Source organism: Artemia franciscana, chromosome 5 (assembly GCF_032884065.1).
Source record: "Artemia franciscana chromosome 5, ASM3288406v1, whole genome shotgun sequence".
Classification (NCBI taxonomy): Eukaryota; Metazoa; Arthropoda; class Branchiopoda; order Anostraca; family Artemiidae; genus Artemia; species Artemia franciscana.
In genome coordinates this window covers 52352881-52371318 of record NC_088867.1, presented here as the reverse complement: position 1 = coordinate 52371318, position 18438 = coordinate 52352881, and the positions used below count along the sequence as shown (strand labels likewise).

The following is an 18438-nucleotide window of genomic DNA, read 5'->3' as shown; positions in this document are numbered from 1 at the left end:
AGCATTAAAATCTGTTCTTTTGATGTAGCTATTGATATCAAAATTGGAGCCCTCCAATTTTTTGGTCTCTTAAAAAGAGCACTAGAACTTTCAATTTCCGTCAAAATGAGCACTCTTGCGGCATTCTAGGACAACTGTATCGATACGATCTCACCTGAAAAAAAAAAAAATAAACACGCATCCGTGATCTGTCTACTGGCAAAAAATGCAAACTCCACATTTTTGTTGATAGAAGCTTGAAACTTCTACAGTACGGTTCTCTGATACGCTGAAACTGATGATCTTGATTTTCGTTACTATTGTATAACTTTTAGGGGGTGTTTCCTTTTTTCTAAAATACGACAAATTTTCTCACACTCGTAACTTTTGATGAATAAGAATAAAGCTGATGAAATACATATTTAAAATCAGCATTAAAATGCGATTCTCTTGATGTAACTATTGATATCAAAACTCCGTTTTTTTAGACTTTCAGTTACTACTGAGCCGGGTCGCTCCTTACTACAGTTCGTTACCATGAACTGTTTGAAGAGAGCATTAAAAGCCGCATTGAGTGGTAATAAAACATTTAAGTCTTAGTTACCTAATTGTCAAAAAAGTTTCTAGTATGTAATAAACACGTGATTTGAAAAAGCAAATAGTACAGATAAGACTATTAAGACAGGACGCTTTAGTCTAGCGGTAATAGCTTTGCCTATTGGCCATGATAAGATACGTTCAGATCTCGGATAGAACCTTGTTTGAAATGTCTTATGAAACAATTCGTGGTAACGAACTGTAGTAAGGAGCGACACGGCTCAATAGTAACCAAAATTCTAAAAAATGGAATTTTGATACCAATAGCTGCATCAAAAGAATCGCATTTTAATGTTGATTTTAAATATATAAAATTTAATCAAGTTTAACGCATCAAAAGTTACGAGCCTGAGAAAATTTGCATTATTTTAGAAAATATGGAGAACCAACCCCTAAAAGTAATAGAATGTTAACGAAAATCACATCATCAGATTCAGCGTATCAGAGAACCCTCTTGTAAAAGTTTCAAGCTCCTATCTACAAAAATGTGAAATTTTGTATTTTTTGCCAGAAGGCAGACCGCGGGTGCGTGTTTAGGCTATTTGTTGTTTTTTTTTGTGTTTTTTTTCCCAGGGCTGATCTTATCGACCCAGTGGTCCGAAAATCTTGCGAGAGGGCTCATTCTAACGGAAATGAAAAGTTCTAGTGCCCTTTTTAAGTGACCAAAAAATTGGAGGGCACCTAGGCCCCCTCCCACGCTAATTATTTTCCCAAAGTCACCGGATCAAAAATCTGAGATAGCCATTTTATTCAACGTAGTGAAAAAACCTTATAACTATGTCTTTGGGGACGACTTACTCCCCACACAGTCCCCTTGGGAGGGGCCACAAGTTACAAACTTTGACCGGTGCTTACATATAGCAATGGTTATTTGGAAGAGTAGACATTTTCTGGGGGATTTTTAGGTTGAAGGGAGGGGGTTGAGAAGAGGGGGATATGTTGGGGGAACTTTCCTTGGAGGAAGAAAAATTTGATGAAGGGAGAGAGGATTTTCTAGCATTATTTTAAAAAAATGAAAAAATAAATATGAAAAAGTTTTTTCAACTGAAAGTAGGAGAAGCATTAAAATTTAAAACGAACAGAAATTATAACGTCTATGACAGGCTCACCTCCTCCTAATACCTCGCTCTTTACGCTAAAGCATTTTTTGTAGTTTCAACTATTTATTATACGGCCTTTGTGATTCAGGAGAAAATTTAAAGCTTTAGTGTAAAGAGCAAGGTATTGACGAGTGGTCGAACCCTCTCATATACGTTATAAAAACATACGAACATAGAAGTTTGTTACGTAAACTGATTCATAAGTTAGGTATATCTTTTACTAATGAAAACGTTCGTAAAAATTAATAGTTCTAGTTGCCTTTTTAAGTACCAAAAAAATTGGAGGGCAACTGGACTTCCTCCCCCCTACTTTTTCCTCAAAATCATTCCATCAAAACTATGGGAAAGCCATTTATCCAAATAAATAAATATGCAAATTTCGCTTTAATTATTCATCTGCGGAGAGCCGAAATCAAAACATGGATTAACTTAAAAACGTTCAGAAATTAAATATAAAAAAAAACAAGTTTTTCTAACTGAAAGTAAGGAGCGACATTAAAACTTAAAACGAGCAGAAATTACCCCGTATATTAAAGGAGCTCTTCCCTCTTCAACGCCCTGCTCTTTACGCTAAAGTTTTATTGTTTTAAAAAGTAGAGTTGAGAGAAAGAGTCAAACTTTAGCTTAAAAAGCGGGGAGTTGAAGAGGGAACAGCCCCTTTCATATACGGGGTAATTTCTGCTCGTTTTAAGATTTAATGTCACTCCTTACTTTCAGTTAGAAAAACTTGTTTTTTTTATTTAATGACATTATTAAGGGGGCTGGGAGGGGAAACATCGAAAAAGAGTAATTGCTAGCCTCAGAAATATGGTTCTCAGCCATAGAGATCATCAATAGTGCCTATTTCGTTCTTCCCAGCCATTCCGTTTCCGAAATGGTCCTCAAAGCGCACTTTGGGTACCATATGACACTTTATGATGGTGTTATAATTTATTAAGATGAATTTACAAAAAGTGATTAGACAAAGAAATTAGATTTTAAACAAGCGCTTGAACAGCTCTCCCTGATGTTCCAGGGCCCACCCAGTACTAATAACTTTTGATGCAGAAGCTTAATTTTACACTGTAAAATTGGCATAAAACCTGATTCCTTTAATTCATACCTTGTTGTCAAAAAGGTACTGTCGCGTGTAAAAACTAGCTGTGATTCTTCCTCACAAGAACCAACCAGTCGATCACTCCTCAAAAGGCTACTCGTTTCGCATTAGGTCCATTACCAAAAACGCATCGCTTATTCCAAGGGCTCCTAATATCCTGTTGGAAACACAGCAGATGATCTCAAACAGTACTTTAAGAGCGAGCTACAAGCCTGGCTAGCTGTAATATCGATAGGGAACCACTGCGACATGTTATCAATTCGACTTGAATCGCTAGTTTTTGACATTTCTGACGAGCTATCTAGAATGGTACCGCTGTCAGTCAAGGGAAACACGCCAAAGACGATAGGGTTGGACTACACGGAACAAGAGGGGACAGCAAATACTGGATGCTTGAAAAAGAACAGCTCTGTCAGACGGAGTACTCCCGCTTAGAACGGTGTCTCAAAGGGCGTCAATTCTAAAAATACGCATGCAGATTCCTTCAAAAGTAAAGTCAAAAGACACAAACCTAAAGAGGTAAAAAAACAGTAGGCTGTGGCTGATATTCCAGGACAGAGACATATCAGGTCTTAAGTTATTTGTCGTTTGGTGCCATAAAAAAGCCTAACTGGATTTTTCATAGGCGTCATCGCCAGTCACTACACACCCGGATCTTCAGAATTTTACAGTTATTTATGATTTCGCTGTAATCTCATATTGCTTTCTTTAATTCGTCTCTCTTAAATTTGACAGGCTCAAGAACCCAAAAAACTCTTTTTGTTGACCAAAAAGACCGCTGATTTATACCTTTCAACCATACGAATATCAAAGGCTACATATTAAACAATTAATTTTTTCTAATTCCCAAGTTTAAAAGTACTAATTAAATACAATGTTCAGCCATATAATTGCTTTAAATGAGCCAGTGAACAAATACTTGGATAGCATTTTACCTGATGTGCACTAGCAGCTTCTTTTTATTATGTATTTTTTTGAATACATGTCATTTTAATATGTGTATGGACATCATAGGCAGAAATCGTATCCTAGCTAATAGAAATTGAAGAAATGCTAGGCACATCTCTATTTTAAACTAACTAATGCAAAAATTACTACATAGTATCTTACCTGATTTGCATCAGCGGTTTCGTTTTATGAATCAAGGCGGGACAGGCAGGGCAGATATTATGCCCCATTTAATAATACTTGAAGAAATATTAAGCCACATCTTTATTTTAAGTTAATTAATACAACAACTATTACATAGCATCTTACCTAATATGCATTAGCGGTTTCGTTTTATGAACCAAGACGTCACAGGCAGGGCAGAAATTACTTCCTCGCAAGTGTTTTACTATGCACGTTTTGCAAACTAAAAAAAAAAACATAGATAAGGAGATAAATTGTTTGGGTAGCTTTGGAGAGTCCGTGTGGTGCTGGGAAAATTCTTTTCTCATCCTTTTGTCTTTGAGACGGCCAGCTGACGCTGGGGCTCACAAAATGATTTTCAAAGTATCGAATGGCCTTAAAGCATTCTAAACAACATAAAGTGAACACAATAATCCAAGTTTAAAAAACCCGTCAAAATATGAGCTATTAAAGTTAGATAACTACAGTTATTTAACTTTGCTCTGATTGTTTTTATGACAAGAAAGGACTTAAAGTAAGATGGAACTTTGTCTGGAGAAATAAAGATTAAAATTTAAATAGATTTAAATAGAAAAGTGTTGGCCTCAAGCGGCTTGATGCTGCTATTCTTCCATGAAGTTTGTAAATGACGGACCGAAACGCTTTCTCATACAGTGGTAACGACCGCTAAGATATGCAACCTAATGTTTCCATTATTTGATGTATCTATTTCTTTGATTTCTTTGATATATCTATTTATATAAGAATCCCATTTTTTAGAGTTTCGGTTACTATTGAACCCGGCCGCTCTGTACTTACAGTTAGTTACCACGAACTGCTTGATTAAGTCACTGAAACATAAAAAAGCAATAAATTTAATTATATTTTACATATTAATAATCGGAAGAATTATTCAACGTCTTAAGCTTATAATATTTTTGCGCAATGAACGTTGGACTTTTTTTAACTGGTGGCTAGGGGATAGCCATCCATACCCCTGGATGAAAATCCCGCACACGCCTATATCCTATTGGTATCTAACAGCTATGCCAAAGACAGCATCAGATTGAAGCAATAGAATCATTAATGACGGAACTTACAAGAATGTAGGCATTCTGTTATTGTAGTAGCATCGATCAAATAGCCAAAACATATTTTACAAAGAAGATACTCATTCAGGTCACGCAGCAGGATAGGATTGGAAGACATTCTAGACACCTGGAAAAAAAAAACACACCAGGAAATTCAAAAATTACAATAATAGGCCATAAAATATAACAATTACAAAACGAGTTATTTCAACAACTGAATAAAGTTCCAACCTTTACTGAAATCAAATTGGTTCGATAGCCAATTAATATTAAAATAAATGACAACTATAAAAAGTTCCCTTTCCTATATTGGACTGTAAAATTTCATAAGAATCCCCCTAAACCACGGTTTATTGCTGGAGCAGCTAAATGTCCAACCCGCATTGCTGCTACTGACCTCTCTTTAATTTTAAAGGAAATTGTAAATAAACTTAAAACCTACTGTTCTGGTATTAAAAAATTTTCGAATTTTAATCCATATTGGAGTGTTAATAATTCACTGCAGGTGATAGATTCTTTAACAATGGTTTCAGCTAAAACAATTGAGTCTTTCGATTTTGCGACAATGTATACTAATTTATCACTTAATGTAGTGTTTGATAATTTAAAAACAGTTATCAAGAAATCTTTCTTTTTATCTAGTAAAAGGTTCTTAAAAATAGACATTTATAATAAAAAAGCTATATGGACAAATTGCTTTAATACTACAGTTAACTTGAGATGTTACAGGTTGGATATGATTTTTGAGTTATTGGAATTTGTTTTATACAATACTTATATAAGATTTGGGGGTGATTTGTACAAGCAAATTGTGGGAATTCCCATGGGGAGGAATGCCAGCCCATTTATAGCTGACTTGTTTTTAAGTCAACTAGAATATAAATATATGATGGATAAGAATAATCTAATTAATTTAAAACATGCTTTGTCAAATAAAAAAAGATATTTAGATGATATTTTGGTCTTAAATTGTAAGGATTTCATTGATATTTCTAAAAATATATATCCATCAGAGCTTATTCTTGAGCCTAGTCATGGCGCTGGTCATGAAGATCATTTCTTAGATTTAAATATTAATATTTGTGATAATAATAAATTAAGTTTTAAAATGTATAATAAAACGGATGATTTTGATTTTGAAGTGATTAGTTTCCCATTCCCTGAAAGTAATATACACTCAAATATCACATATTCAGCGTTTTTCTCAGTTACTTCGTTTTGCAAGGATTTGTAGAAATTATATTGATTTTAAAAATAGATGTAAAATCTTAAGCCAAAAATTGATATCAAGAGGTTTTTCTGCAAATAAATTAACTTGGCAATTTAAAAAATTTAGTTTTCATTATAACGAACTTTTAAATAAATATCAAAAGAATTATCTAGAAATGCTTAAAGAAATTTTCAACTAATTTCGGAGGTTCGAGAAATGTTGTCACAGCGCCATTTATTTTGAATTGTGTTTCTAATTGAGCGGATTTTCTTAAAAATTAGCCACATGGTAAAGATGAATTCTATAATTGTTTAGTTCATTCAGGTTTTTTGCAATGTGTTAATATTTGTGATTTGGTAAAATTTATAATATTTAGTTTACCTATTGTTGCTAAAGGGAGGGATATATTAACAGGATAAGCTTGTTTTGGTTTTACTTGGTTGTTTTACATTTGCTGTTTTTTTTTTTTTTTCATAGGCATGTATTTTGGGGGTGATACCTGACGCGAGGATGCCATGGATATTCTGTGGTAGCCACAACACTATGCTGGGTAGAGAATTTAGAGTGGCGAAACCCTATGTAGGCCAGTGTATTCTCCTGATGAGCCCTTATGTTGGGTGTTGCCTCTGAATTATTTGTCTATATTATTTTTTCTATTGTTTGGTAAACGACGACTTATACTTATTGACGACATGACTGCCTGTCCATGGATTATTCTTTATGGTTGATTGTGTGTGGCTATTCTGTTTGACCTATGTGCTTGTATGGATGAGCAGGGTTAAGGCCTCATTCAAGTGCTGGTCTATATTAATCACTAATTTAGGAAAACAGTCTTCCTTTTCTCCTTCCGTCTCTCTTTTTTTTGTGTTTGTGCTGTTGCATTGGTGATTTCTCTTTTCATGATAAATATATATATATATATATATATATATATATATATATATATATATATATATATATATATATATATAAATATATATATATATATATAAATATATTATGATACACATTGTCTCCATACAGACGAGCGAAAATAAAAACAACAAGAGACAGCGTTCTCACCATCAAACACATATGTAACACACAACATGTATAAACACATATGTAACACATACGTGACAAACATACAGAAAATAGCTCCATGACCATTCAATTGCCTCAGAGCATAAAAGGATGGACTCCTGAAAGCCCCACCTTAGCACCATATATCTGATGAATGTCGATGCTATTGTAAAATTATCCAAAGACCATCTGTTACCATTAAAAACTAAATCTATTGAATGTCCCCTAGGCCGAAACTTTTAAATTCCTTTGTTACCTGTGCAAAGGCTATGTTGTCTTATCCACAGTTGAAATTTATTCTTGTTGGTCGATTTAAGCAGGATAATATTTCGAAAACACCAAACACAACCAATACATAGTTTGTCTTTGCTGGATGTGAAAAAGTAAATCAGTAATATCTAAGCAACGGCTGAGGGTATTAGGTTGAAACTTTCGAAGTATGCTGAAGAGAGATTAGATGCCAACATACCCTCCTCCTCTTTGTCCTCTTTATGCGCCCCTTCCCTCAACAATGGTCGAAATTTTCTAATTGTCAATTTATCAAAACTAGACAAAAGGTCAAATAGATATGCCTCAAGGGATGCAATCCCACAATAGCCCCGGGGCAAGTATTGTGAATTATGATATTTATTCATTCTCTACTTGCGGGATTTATCCTTCGGAAAAGGGGAAAGTTCCGATTCTGGATGTATCCGTAAAGGACAAGGATATTAAGGTGAAACTTTTCAGAGTGATGAAAGGTATCTTAAACTAAATATAAAGACCCTATGCGCATCCAGTTTATCAAAAAGGCAGATCGGTACCTGTGTATTATTCAGAACACACTCAATAAGTTAAGTTAAGTTCTTCCATGAAACAAACTACGATGCAGGTACATTTTAATTAGGTAAACCTAGCCTAACCTAAATGTTCCTAAGAGTATAAAGTCATGTTGTGTCCATTGACGCACTGTTTTGTTGTGGGCTACAACCCCTTATCCTGGAAAAATACATTTGCCTCTTTTTCAGTCTTTAGCAAATTCCAAATGTTCATTTCAAAATCCATGTTCAGATACTATCTTCTATCACTATGCATAGCAAACTAAATTGAGTTTTGTCTTTGTCGCTATGGAACCGGATTTTCTCATAAAATGTACCTGCATCGTAGTTTGTTTCACGAAAGAACCTAACTTCACTTATTGAGTGTGTTCTGAATAATACACAAGTACCGGCAGATCTTCGAGCGGCTGAGGGTATCAAGTTGAAACTTTCAGGATATGTTTAGATGGGTGTTATACTGTGGTGGGAGGGATGCTAGCCCCCACCAAATAACTACGCCTAAGGGGATGACATAACCCTCCACAGCTTTGGATAGGAATGCCAAACACAATCGAAGCATGCTATGTACATGGTGGTTATCAAAAGGGTGTATCACCCATATCTCGGAAACGACTGAGGGTATTAAGTTGAAAATTACAAGGAATGTTGACGGGGGCCGTTGAAAAGTGATTTGAGGGCTTCAAGCCCCCCCTGCCCTTTTTGATCCACCTCCCCTCAAAACTGAAGATATTGCTAAAAAGCGATTTTTTTTCAAAATTGGCAAAAGGTCTAGAAGCTATACCTCTCGGGATGCAAAGCCGACAAAGCTCACAGGGCAATGATTACAAAATTTACCCTTTTTAATTGCAGGACTTATCGTTAGAACGGCTCGGAGAACGGACTATCTCGAAAACGCCTAAGGATATTAAGTTCAAACTTTGAGGACATGCTGGGGGGATGATGAAAAATGGTTAGAGGGTCTTCTCCCGATGTCCTGTTTAGCTGAACCCCCCCAAGACACCTGATCAAAATTTTGGAATGGCCATCTTGTTCAAAACAGTCAAATAACTATTCTTCCAGGAATGAAACTCCAATCCCTACGGCACATGGGGCAAGCGTTGCACATCATAGAAGTTGCTCATTGTTTATATATAAGATTAGTTGTTGGGATAAGGGGGCATGTTTGATCCTGAGCCTCTAAAAAGTCTAAAGGTATCAAGGTAAAAAAAAAAAAAACTTTAGAAAATAGTAAGGGAGATACAAAACATTCGATATTTAGATTAAAATTAATTTTAAAACAAAATAAAAACCCATTATATGTAGGAGGATTGTCAAAAGGGTACAAGAGCAATATCTAAAGAATGGCTAAGAGTACTAAGTTGAACCTTTAAATTCATGTCGAGAGGGAAGTTGAAAAAGGAACGGAGGACAGTCAGCCCCCCCATCTTCTTGCTGTTTTAGATGCTCCCCTTCAGAGGCGTTATTTCGGGGGAGGCAAGGGGGACAGTTGTCCCTCCAAAAATTTAGAGAAAAAAATATTCTATAGCCCATTCCCCTTGACTATATGGATATAGGCTAGACCCCTCTTGCTCCCCAATAAAAATTCTTGAGCTACTCCCTTTTACACTGATAGAAATCTTAAAAAGCCATTCTATTCAAAATAGTCACAAGGTCTAATAGCAACGCTTTACAGTCCGGAGGAAGGATTATAAATCATCCAATTTGTCTGTTTTTAACATGCAGGATTTATCACTGAAAAAGTTGGAATGTTTGACCTGGGTGTTTCAAAAAACACTAAGGGTATTAATATAAAATTTCGGGGATTGGGGGTATGTTGAGCTAAGTTAAAACACGCTATATGCATCCAAGTTATCAAAAAGGCGTATCCGCAATATCTTTGGAGTCAATTAAGCTGGAACTTTCCAGGCATGCAGAGAAGAGCTTAGACCTTCAGGAAATGCTGAGGGAGATGTTAAACTGAATTAAAAAACACTATGGACATCTAGGTTATCAAAAGGGTATGAAGTTATCAAAACGGGTTGAAGTAGATCAAAAACCACTAATTATAACTATTTGATTAGAATCGGATATGTTAAGTCTTACACCTGAGACACTAAAGTAATTGGTCATTACATGAAACAAAGCTTTGGCAGTCAAAAATCAACACAAATTAATAATAAAAAACTTTCAAAAAGAAAAGAGCCATATTAAACTTAAAACCGGCAAACTAAAATCTTATAATAATTGAAACTTAAATCGACCAAAAATTATTATTAAAGGATAAATGAAACGCAAAACAAACAGAAATTAAAATAAAACATCATAAAAAAACTAACAAATAACAGGTATGTAGAGGAATAAATAAATTTTATAACGATTAAAATTAAATTGAATAAGTCAACGAAACAAAAACGAATATAAACAAGCACTATGATTATATACTGCCCTTTTCCCCCCTTCCCCAGCCATAAAAGTCTAAATCTTTTCCCATCATTTGTACTATACTGAAAACAAAATATATTAAAAAAAAAAATTATCTTGTAAACTCCTAATATTGAAAAATAAATAGAAAATACTATGTATAGAAAAAACATTGCTATACAATAAATCTTAAACTACACTTAAAAATGTTACATAGCTACGTGTTCCAACAATTCCGGTTTCCCCCTCCAACTACCCCCGATGAAACCGGATCTGGTCAGGATTTTAAATAAGAGCTCTAAAGCACAAGATCCTTCTAAATATCAATTTTCATTAAGATCTGATCACCCGTTCATAAGTCAAAAATACCTCATTTTTTCTAATTTTTCCGAATAACTCCCTCCCCCTCCAACTCCACCAAAGAGAACAGATCCATTCCGGTTATATCAGTCACGTATCTTGGACATGTTTTTATTCTTCCCACCAAGTTTCATCCTAATCTCTCCGCTTCAAGTGTTTTCCAAGATTCCCCCCCCCCACCAATGACGCTGGATCCGGTCTGGATTTAAAATAAGAGATCTGAATTACGAGGTCCTTCTAAATACAAAATTTCATTAAGATCCGACCACTCCTTCGTAAGTTAAAAATACCTTATTTTTTCTAATTTTTTAGAATTAACCCACCCCCTCAAACTCCCCCAAATAGAGCGGATCCTTTCCGGTTACGTCAATCACGTATCTAGGACTTCTGCATATTTTTACCACCAAGTTTCATCCCAATCCCTCCTCTCTAAGCGTTTTCCGAAATTTTAGGCCCCCCCCATAATGACTCTGGATCCAGTTGGGATTTAAAGTAAGAGATCTGAGTTACGAGGTCCTTCTAAATATGAAATTTCATTAAGATCCAATCACTACTTCGTAAGTTAAAAATACCAAATTTTTTCTATTTTTTTCAGAAGTAATCCTCCCCCAACTCCCCTAAATAGAGCTGATCCGTTCCGGTTATACCAGTCACGTATCTAGGACTTCTGATTGTTTTTTCCACCAAGTTTCATCCCGATCCCTCCACTCTAAGCGTTTTCCAAGATTGTAAGTCCCCCCTCCAACTCCCCCAGATCCGGTCAAGATTTAAAATAAGAGCTCTGAGACACAATATCTTTCTAAATATCAAATTTCATTGAGATCCGATCACCCCTTCGTAAGTTAGAAATACCTCATTTTTCAAAAAAAAATTTATTTAACCGCCCACCCCCACTCCCCCCCCCCCCCCCAGATGGTCGAATTGGGAAAATGACGATTTTTAATTCAAATAAAGAGAAATTTTCACGGTTAGGGTTGAAGCTATCAGCCTATTAAGCCCCCTAACGGCTAAGAATGTCATTTTTGCTTAACTGAATAAAAAATTATTGAAGGGTTCTTCTATCATTGTATTATTGTAAAATTATAAACTCCTCAATTCCAGGCAATCTGTTATTTTTCATATATTTTGTTATATTTGGATTATTTGGCCAGTTCAGTATCAAAAGTGTTATAGACAGTAAATGCTCACCTATACTTTCTTCCTTTTAAACATACTCCTTTCAAATTCGTTTCAAAAATTAATAATATTCGTTTTAAATTTTCATTTGGTTGTAAATTTCCCATGTTGTTGGATGAAATTCAAAGTCGCAAAAGTATTTATTTAAAGAACGACTTTTTGTATCCTATTTTTTTTATTTTGTTTCTAATTGTTGATGTTTTGAAGACCACACTTTTGGAATTTATTTTCACTAGCCATAAATAATGCTCTAACATTTGGAAGGTTGGAGCCGCAGCAATGCCCCTTTTATTTGTGATCGTTTTTGTTTGTAAACCTTGATTATTACTGTGATTTTACAAAATGCAGGTGGGACGCTAACCTTCTACACTTTTTGAAGGGACGGTTGTCCAACTCTTATTTGTTGTAATTTGAGTTGTTGTCGCTTCAACCATATCTCTAAATGCTCGTGATCACAATGTAAATCCGAGCACGTTGTCAGATATCAATCAACCTTGATGTTGGGCATCAAGTACCTTTCTACTACTTCTGACTACTCACTGCACCACCAAACCACCTGAGGCCAACACAGCTACACACACTCTTCTTTCTCCCCAATCTATTCAAAGCATCCCTGTTTACACCCTCCCAAGTAGTTCCAATTTCTGTTAAATCTCCCCTTATGGCATCCTACCGCCCCGTTAGAGGAAAACCTGTTTTTCGTTTGGCCCTAGATGGTTGGTCGACAAGAAGGATCTTGGACAATCTGTCATACTTCATCCGCAGCTCCTGGGAAAATCCTTATTCTGTTAGCACTCCAAAATTACTATAGGCTTCAACAATTAAAACAGCAACATCCCAAAAAGCTAAAATAAAGGCCATACAATTTCAATTTAACTCTTACGAAAGATTTATTTGAACTTCCACATTGTAGTTTAAAGTTTGGTAAAACAGAAATAATTGATAATTGCTTTGAACTGAAAAAAATCTTAAATAAACATAAAGATCCCAAATGGTCAAATCAGATAAGGATAGTCCAGTACGAGGGAAAAATGTTATGTTTGCCCCATAGCAGGTGCCCCTAAATAAACAAAATTGTATTAAAATGCTTAGGAAAAAGAGCACGTCAATAATTATAGTAGCCGAAAAAGCGAAAATATAGCCTAGTGCAAACATGTATGATGTCTTTACATTATCCACAAGTAAAATGTTCCTTCCGAGGGGTGAGAATTGAGATACATGCATAGCACCTAAACTTGATCATCCTATCCGATGGATCAATGATATAACTAGTACTGAAATTCTTACACAAAACAAAATACATGCTTAGCTTTAGAAAATGCGCAGATTGTCGAATTTGGGTGTTTCCTGGTGTCCATAAATATCCAAGAAAACACCTCAAAGGGGCGTGCCATCCTTTACATTAAACCCTCCACTCAAGAAAATATATATAAATATATATATATTCGAATCTTCGGTTCCCTCTTGTCACAAAAATTAGTGTGGGTTGCCCACCCCTTCTCCCCAAAACCCACCAACATTTAAACAAAATGTGGAAAGGGTTTAAAACAGTTGGTCGAGAGGCTATTACAGTCCCCTCTCCTTTAGCTCAAAAGATAACGCGCTGTTGCCGCCTTACATACATCGGTGCCACAAATAGCACCCTAAAAAAAAAACCTTTATATCCAAAATTCAATGGATAACGGATCCATATCTTCGTTCCTGATTTAAAGTACTATCTATTGGGACTGAAATTAGTCCAGTGTCTTCACAAAGACTTAGCCGGATAACGGTTTGACCTATCAGATAGAGAGAAATTTGAAATGACCACTATTACAGATGACCTTACAAGTTACAAACCTGTTTTTCTCCCTGGGCAAGATAAATTTTCAGGCAAACAGCACAAGTCCAAGTATCCCGCTAGAACACGAGAAAAATGCGAATATCATAATAGTGTTGAAGTCGTTAGGAGTGAAAGATGGAGTCAGGGAGGTGACGCTTAACATGTTCAGGAACTGATTTGAGCAAATACAGTTCGATCGATGAAAAAATTCTTTAGATGAATAATCAGCGAGTTCAGAGTATGACGAACTGCTAAGAAGGAGTCCAAGTTCAGCCTATAACATTTAAGGGTTGGAGTCGGAGTCACACCAGCAAAGCTTGAAGCACTTGGAGTCACCCCTCTTAATATTTGGAGAGTAAACTGGATCCAAAAATTCGGTTGGAACAGGCATTAGCCTAATAATTTACCAACTCTATAGCCTTGCATGATGCAGAGACGGCAATATTTTTAATTCCACCAATATCAACCATCGCTAATTGATGGTACACATATCAGATAACAATGGGAGAGCCTATAAATACTTGGGCATTTGGAAAAACTTTTGCTTTAAGAAGAGTGCTTTATTTTCATTTAAATCTACAGTAAATGAGTGGTTAGCCAGTTTAGAAGCAAACATCGCAAACAATTGAATTCTGGAAAATTTGTAAGACCTATCAGATTTTAGTGACAAGATGGATAGGTAGAAATACCTCGAAAATACGAATCAAAGAAGGTTGTTGTGTAAAGAGCTTTCAAGCTCATAAAGGGCTATATCACTGATAATGCAAACATACCTGACAGCTAATTATATATATATATATAATTTGACGACTGTTTTGACACAGGAAATTCGGAAAAATCTAATACAAAAGCAAAAATTAGCGCATTACGGCAAATTTTTCGCCTTAATTATTTATAGAGACTTAGAAAAGCATGGAAAAGAGAGATGAATACCCCGGGTAAAAATAGAAACTTCTAATCTGCTATGGCTTTCGTTGAAATATGATGAAAAAATAAAAAAAAATTCGGGAGTAGTTTCTCCTTGGAAATCCAGAGCAAAAAGTCAATAAGGAAAACATAGCCATCTGACGAGTTCAATAAAAAGCTAAGAAATCTTTTAAAATTACGACAAATAGACTTTTCTATTCACTGAACTAGGTCCCGGAAGAATCAAAATGTCACTTCGGTAGTTCAAACCAGCAATTAATAATATGTGGCATACAAGTCGTACCATATTGACACTACTCACCACCTAATTAGGCAAGCTAAATCAGTATCGTAATAGAATCTTGTACATATTTACTCTTCTGATATAAAGGTGATTGAAAATCAATGCACAAATGAAACAAACATTCGAAATTGGACCGAGAACAATTTTAGATTGAATTATAGAACTAACATCATGCATAACCAGTGCAGGGGTGGATCTAGAGCAAAATCTAAGGGGGGGAGCAATGTGTCAACGGTGCCAGCAAGCAAAATCTTGGGGAGGGGCGCAATTTGACATTGGCGCTGATAATTGACTAAATTGACAAATTCATTTTAAAAAAAGAGTGAAAAGTAGAAAAAAACAAGAAATAGGGGTGCCAGAAAACATTTGGAGGGGAGAGAGCAGCCCCCTGGAACCACCAACAGGGATCTCTCAGAATTAACCTACATTAGGGTCCTGTATAAACTAATAAAGCATCTCGAGAGAGTGGGTAATAAACTTACTAAGTATTTCCTGCCAGATTTTGGTGTGAAATTTGGGGTTATTTTTTCCCCTTTGTAGTGGAATTTTTCTAATTGATTTGCTGAGCATAAAAATTAAAGGAAGATTATCCATTCAGGATTACAGTGGTATTGTCAGAGAGATAACCGTCCTATTCATCGTCTTAAAAGGTATGCTCTATTTTCATTTAAATCTATGGTAAATATTAGTGATTGGACCATTAATCTAAACAGAATTAGTACCATTAAAAAGAGAATATAAAGAGGAAATAATGATAGAACTTCTAATTTCTTAGCATTATTCTTCCAGTGGTGGCCAACCACAATACATTTACCAAATCTAGGCTACTGTTATATTACTATAATGTTTAGCACATAAGATGCCATTCACAAGAGTATTGCCAAATAGCCAAATTCATGCACTTTAGATATAGAAAACTCTAGATAAAAGGATTAATGCTACTGAAAACTGGTTACTTGGCAGAATGAATCTTCTAGGAGTAAATTTAAAGCCTAGCTTCTATTAGACCCTAGGAAGGCTTTTTTAAGCTTTCTTTTTAAGGAATTCTTTACAGAATGCAGCAATTATCAATTAATCATATTTTCTCGTCCCCCCCCCACCATTTCTATCAATTTCTTAATCGGTTTTCATCATTTATTATGTTACCTTTTTCTATAAAACCTAAGGCTACATGGGACCATTAGAGGGTGGTAGGGGATAAATTGTCGAACCAAACCATGTAAACAAGCATAAATTAGCAATCTAAAAATGCATCTCTTTTTTTTCTAACCTGTCTCCTTCTGAAGAGGTTCTATTCTCGGCCTTTACTCTAGAGCCAATGAAAAATATTGAAAATCTGAAATTAAGTGATTTTTTTCTCCAAAATTTAGATAGGTCATATTGGCCTATGCAATCTTCTAAACCCTAAGAACAAAAAAGTAGGAACAACTAACCCGGCAAATATTTTAGGCCCTAGATTCATTTACCTGATTCAACTACTTTCCAAGATAGCCAGAAGCCCCTAAACTAGAACTCAGGGCCAGTTCCTAAAAGTTAGATTCACCTAAAATAAGAACTTTTCAATATAAAAACGGTAAAATTCTAGTTTTTTTCTGACTTGGAAGGAGGTTAGGAAAATGAAACTTTCAGTAATGAATCACGGGGGCAAAAACAAACTCTGGGAATATATTGTCAAGCTTCTATTTTAACCCTCTTCTGATTTATATGTCCTAGGAATTTGCCTACTTGACAGGTCTAGGCTATCCCTATTAAAATTTTGACAAGCTATATTTTAATTTAATTTTCAGTTATCATTCTGTTTTTCTCTTGTTTTAGTTCTGGAAATGCCATTCCTGTTATTTCAGTAGTATTACTAGAATATTTCAGTAGAATTTTAAGCCATATCAATGTTTGTTTTTTTTTTTTTTCAAATTTAGGAAATGTAAGCCATTTGCAGATATTTACAATCTCATAAATTGGGATTGAACAAAACTTTGAATTTGAAAACAGTTTTTTTTTGTACTTTATTTAAGCAGAAAATCTATTTTACAAGGTTTCACGGTAAACGTACCACAATTCATATTATTTACTTACCAATAAAGTGAGCTCTTAAAAATGACAAATTATCAATTAAAGTATGAGTTATCGGTCGTTTTCGACAAAATAATGCTACATTTTCTCAGCACCGTTTTCTCGGCCGTTTTTGACAAAATAATACTACATTGTCTCAGTGCCGAAATTATTTATAATAAGCTTAGTTTAGGTTAGCTCAAAAAGTGCTTCAATTGAATTTGCAATAGAAGCGATCAAATAATCGTAAAGAGCACAAACAAAGGCATCGAGTGGCATGTTCACTTTATTGGTAAGTCAATTATCTGAACTGCGATACGTTTATCGGTTTCACTTTTATAAAACAATGATTTTAAAGGTCAGTACCCTCTACAGGGAGAAGGTATGTACTTTAAAAATACCTTCCCAGGACATAATTTAGTCTGTAGACCCATCCCTGAAAGCTTCATATTCCTAGCCTAACCCCTTTCCAAGGTAACTAAACTAGAATTTACTCAAAAGATTCCTTCATCTAGAACTACACCCTAAAATACCCCTAGCCTACGTAAAAAATCAAATTACATACAAAATTACACAGTTATTGTTTAGTCCGACATAAGTCCTTTCTTGTAAAGTTTTCAACTCAAACTGAAAAAGTTGGCAGGTTTTCCCGCTTTCCTTGATATTGAACAAGCCATCTCATTTTTGATTGGTCAATTTTGTGACGTTACTGGATTTCAACCAATAGCGAAAATAAAAGACTTAAAAGCCAACAGCTACTGGTTAGCAAACATACAATAGACAAATATCCGGGAGATTAATTAAGATACCACCTGTGATCTTTCTAACAAATTAAATATAAAAAAAAACTAGTTTTTTAACTGAAAATAAGGAGCGACATTAAAACTTAAAACGAACAGAAATTACTCCGTGTATGAAAGGGGCTGTTCCCTTCTCAACGTCCCGCTTTATACGCTAAAGTTTGACTCTTTCTCTCAATTCTACTTTATTAAACAGTAAAAAACTTTAGCGTAAAGAGTAGGGCGTTGAGAAGGGAACAGCCCCTTCATACACGGAGTAATTTCTGTTCGTTTTAACTTTTAATTTCGCTCCTTACTTTCAGTTAAGAAAAACTAGTTTTTTTTATTTAATTTCTGAACGTTTTTGAATTAATGCATGTTTGATCTTGGCTCTCCGCACATAAATTATTAAATTGAAATTTGCATGTTAATTCTTTTGTTGGCTAAAGGGCTTTCTCTTAGTTTTGTATCAGACAATTTTGAGAAATAAGGGGTGGATAAGAAGGCCTAGTTGCCCTCCAATATTTCGGTTACTTAAAATGGCACCCTACGGTACCCTTAAAAAGGGACATACTTTAG

At 35.1% G+C, this 18438-nt stretch overlaps 1 protein-coding gene across 1 annotated transcript in view; it reads right to left on the bottom strand.

Moving 5' to 3' along the window:
• The window catches only part of LOC136027572 (polycomb group protein Psc-like), an 86940-nt gene extending 69220 nt beyond the window's left edge, over positions 1-17720 (bottom strand). The window contains exons 1-3 of the mRNA XM_065704952.1: positions 17646-17720; positions 4983-5100; positions 4030-4126 (exon numbers count right to left, since the gene is read on the bottom strand). Coding sequence (XP_065561024.1) covers positions 4030-4126; positions 4983-5091 — 206 coding nt within the window. The 5' untranslated portion in view covers positions 5092-5100; positions 17646-17720. The remainder of the gene's footprint in view (positions 1-4029; positions 4127-4982; positions 5101-17645) is intronic.
• Positions 17721-18438: the final 718 nt, after the last annotated feature.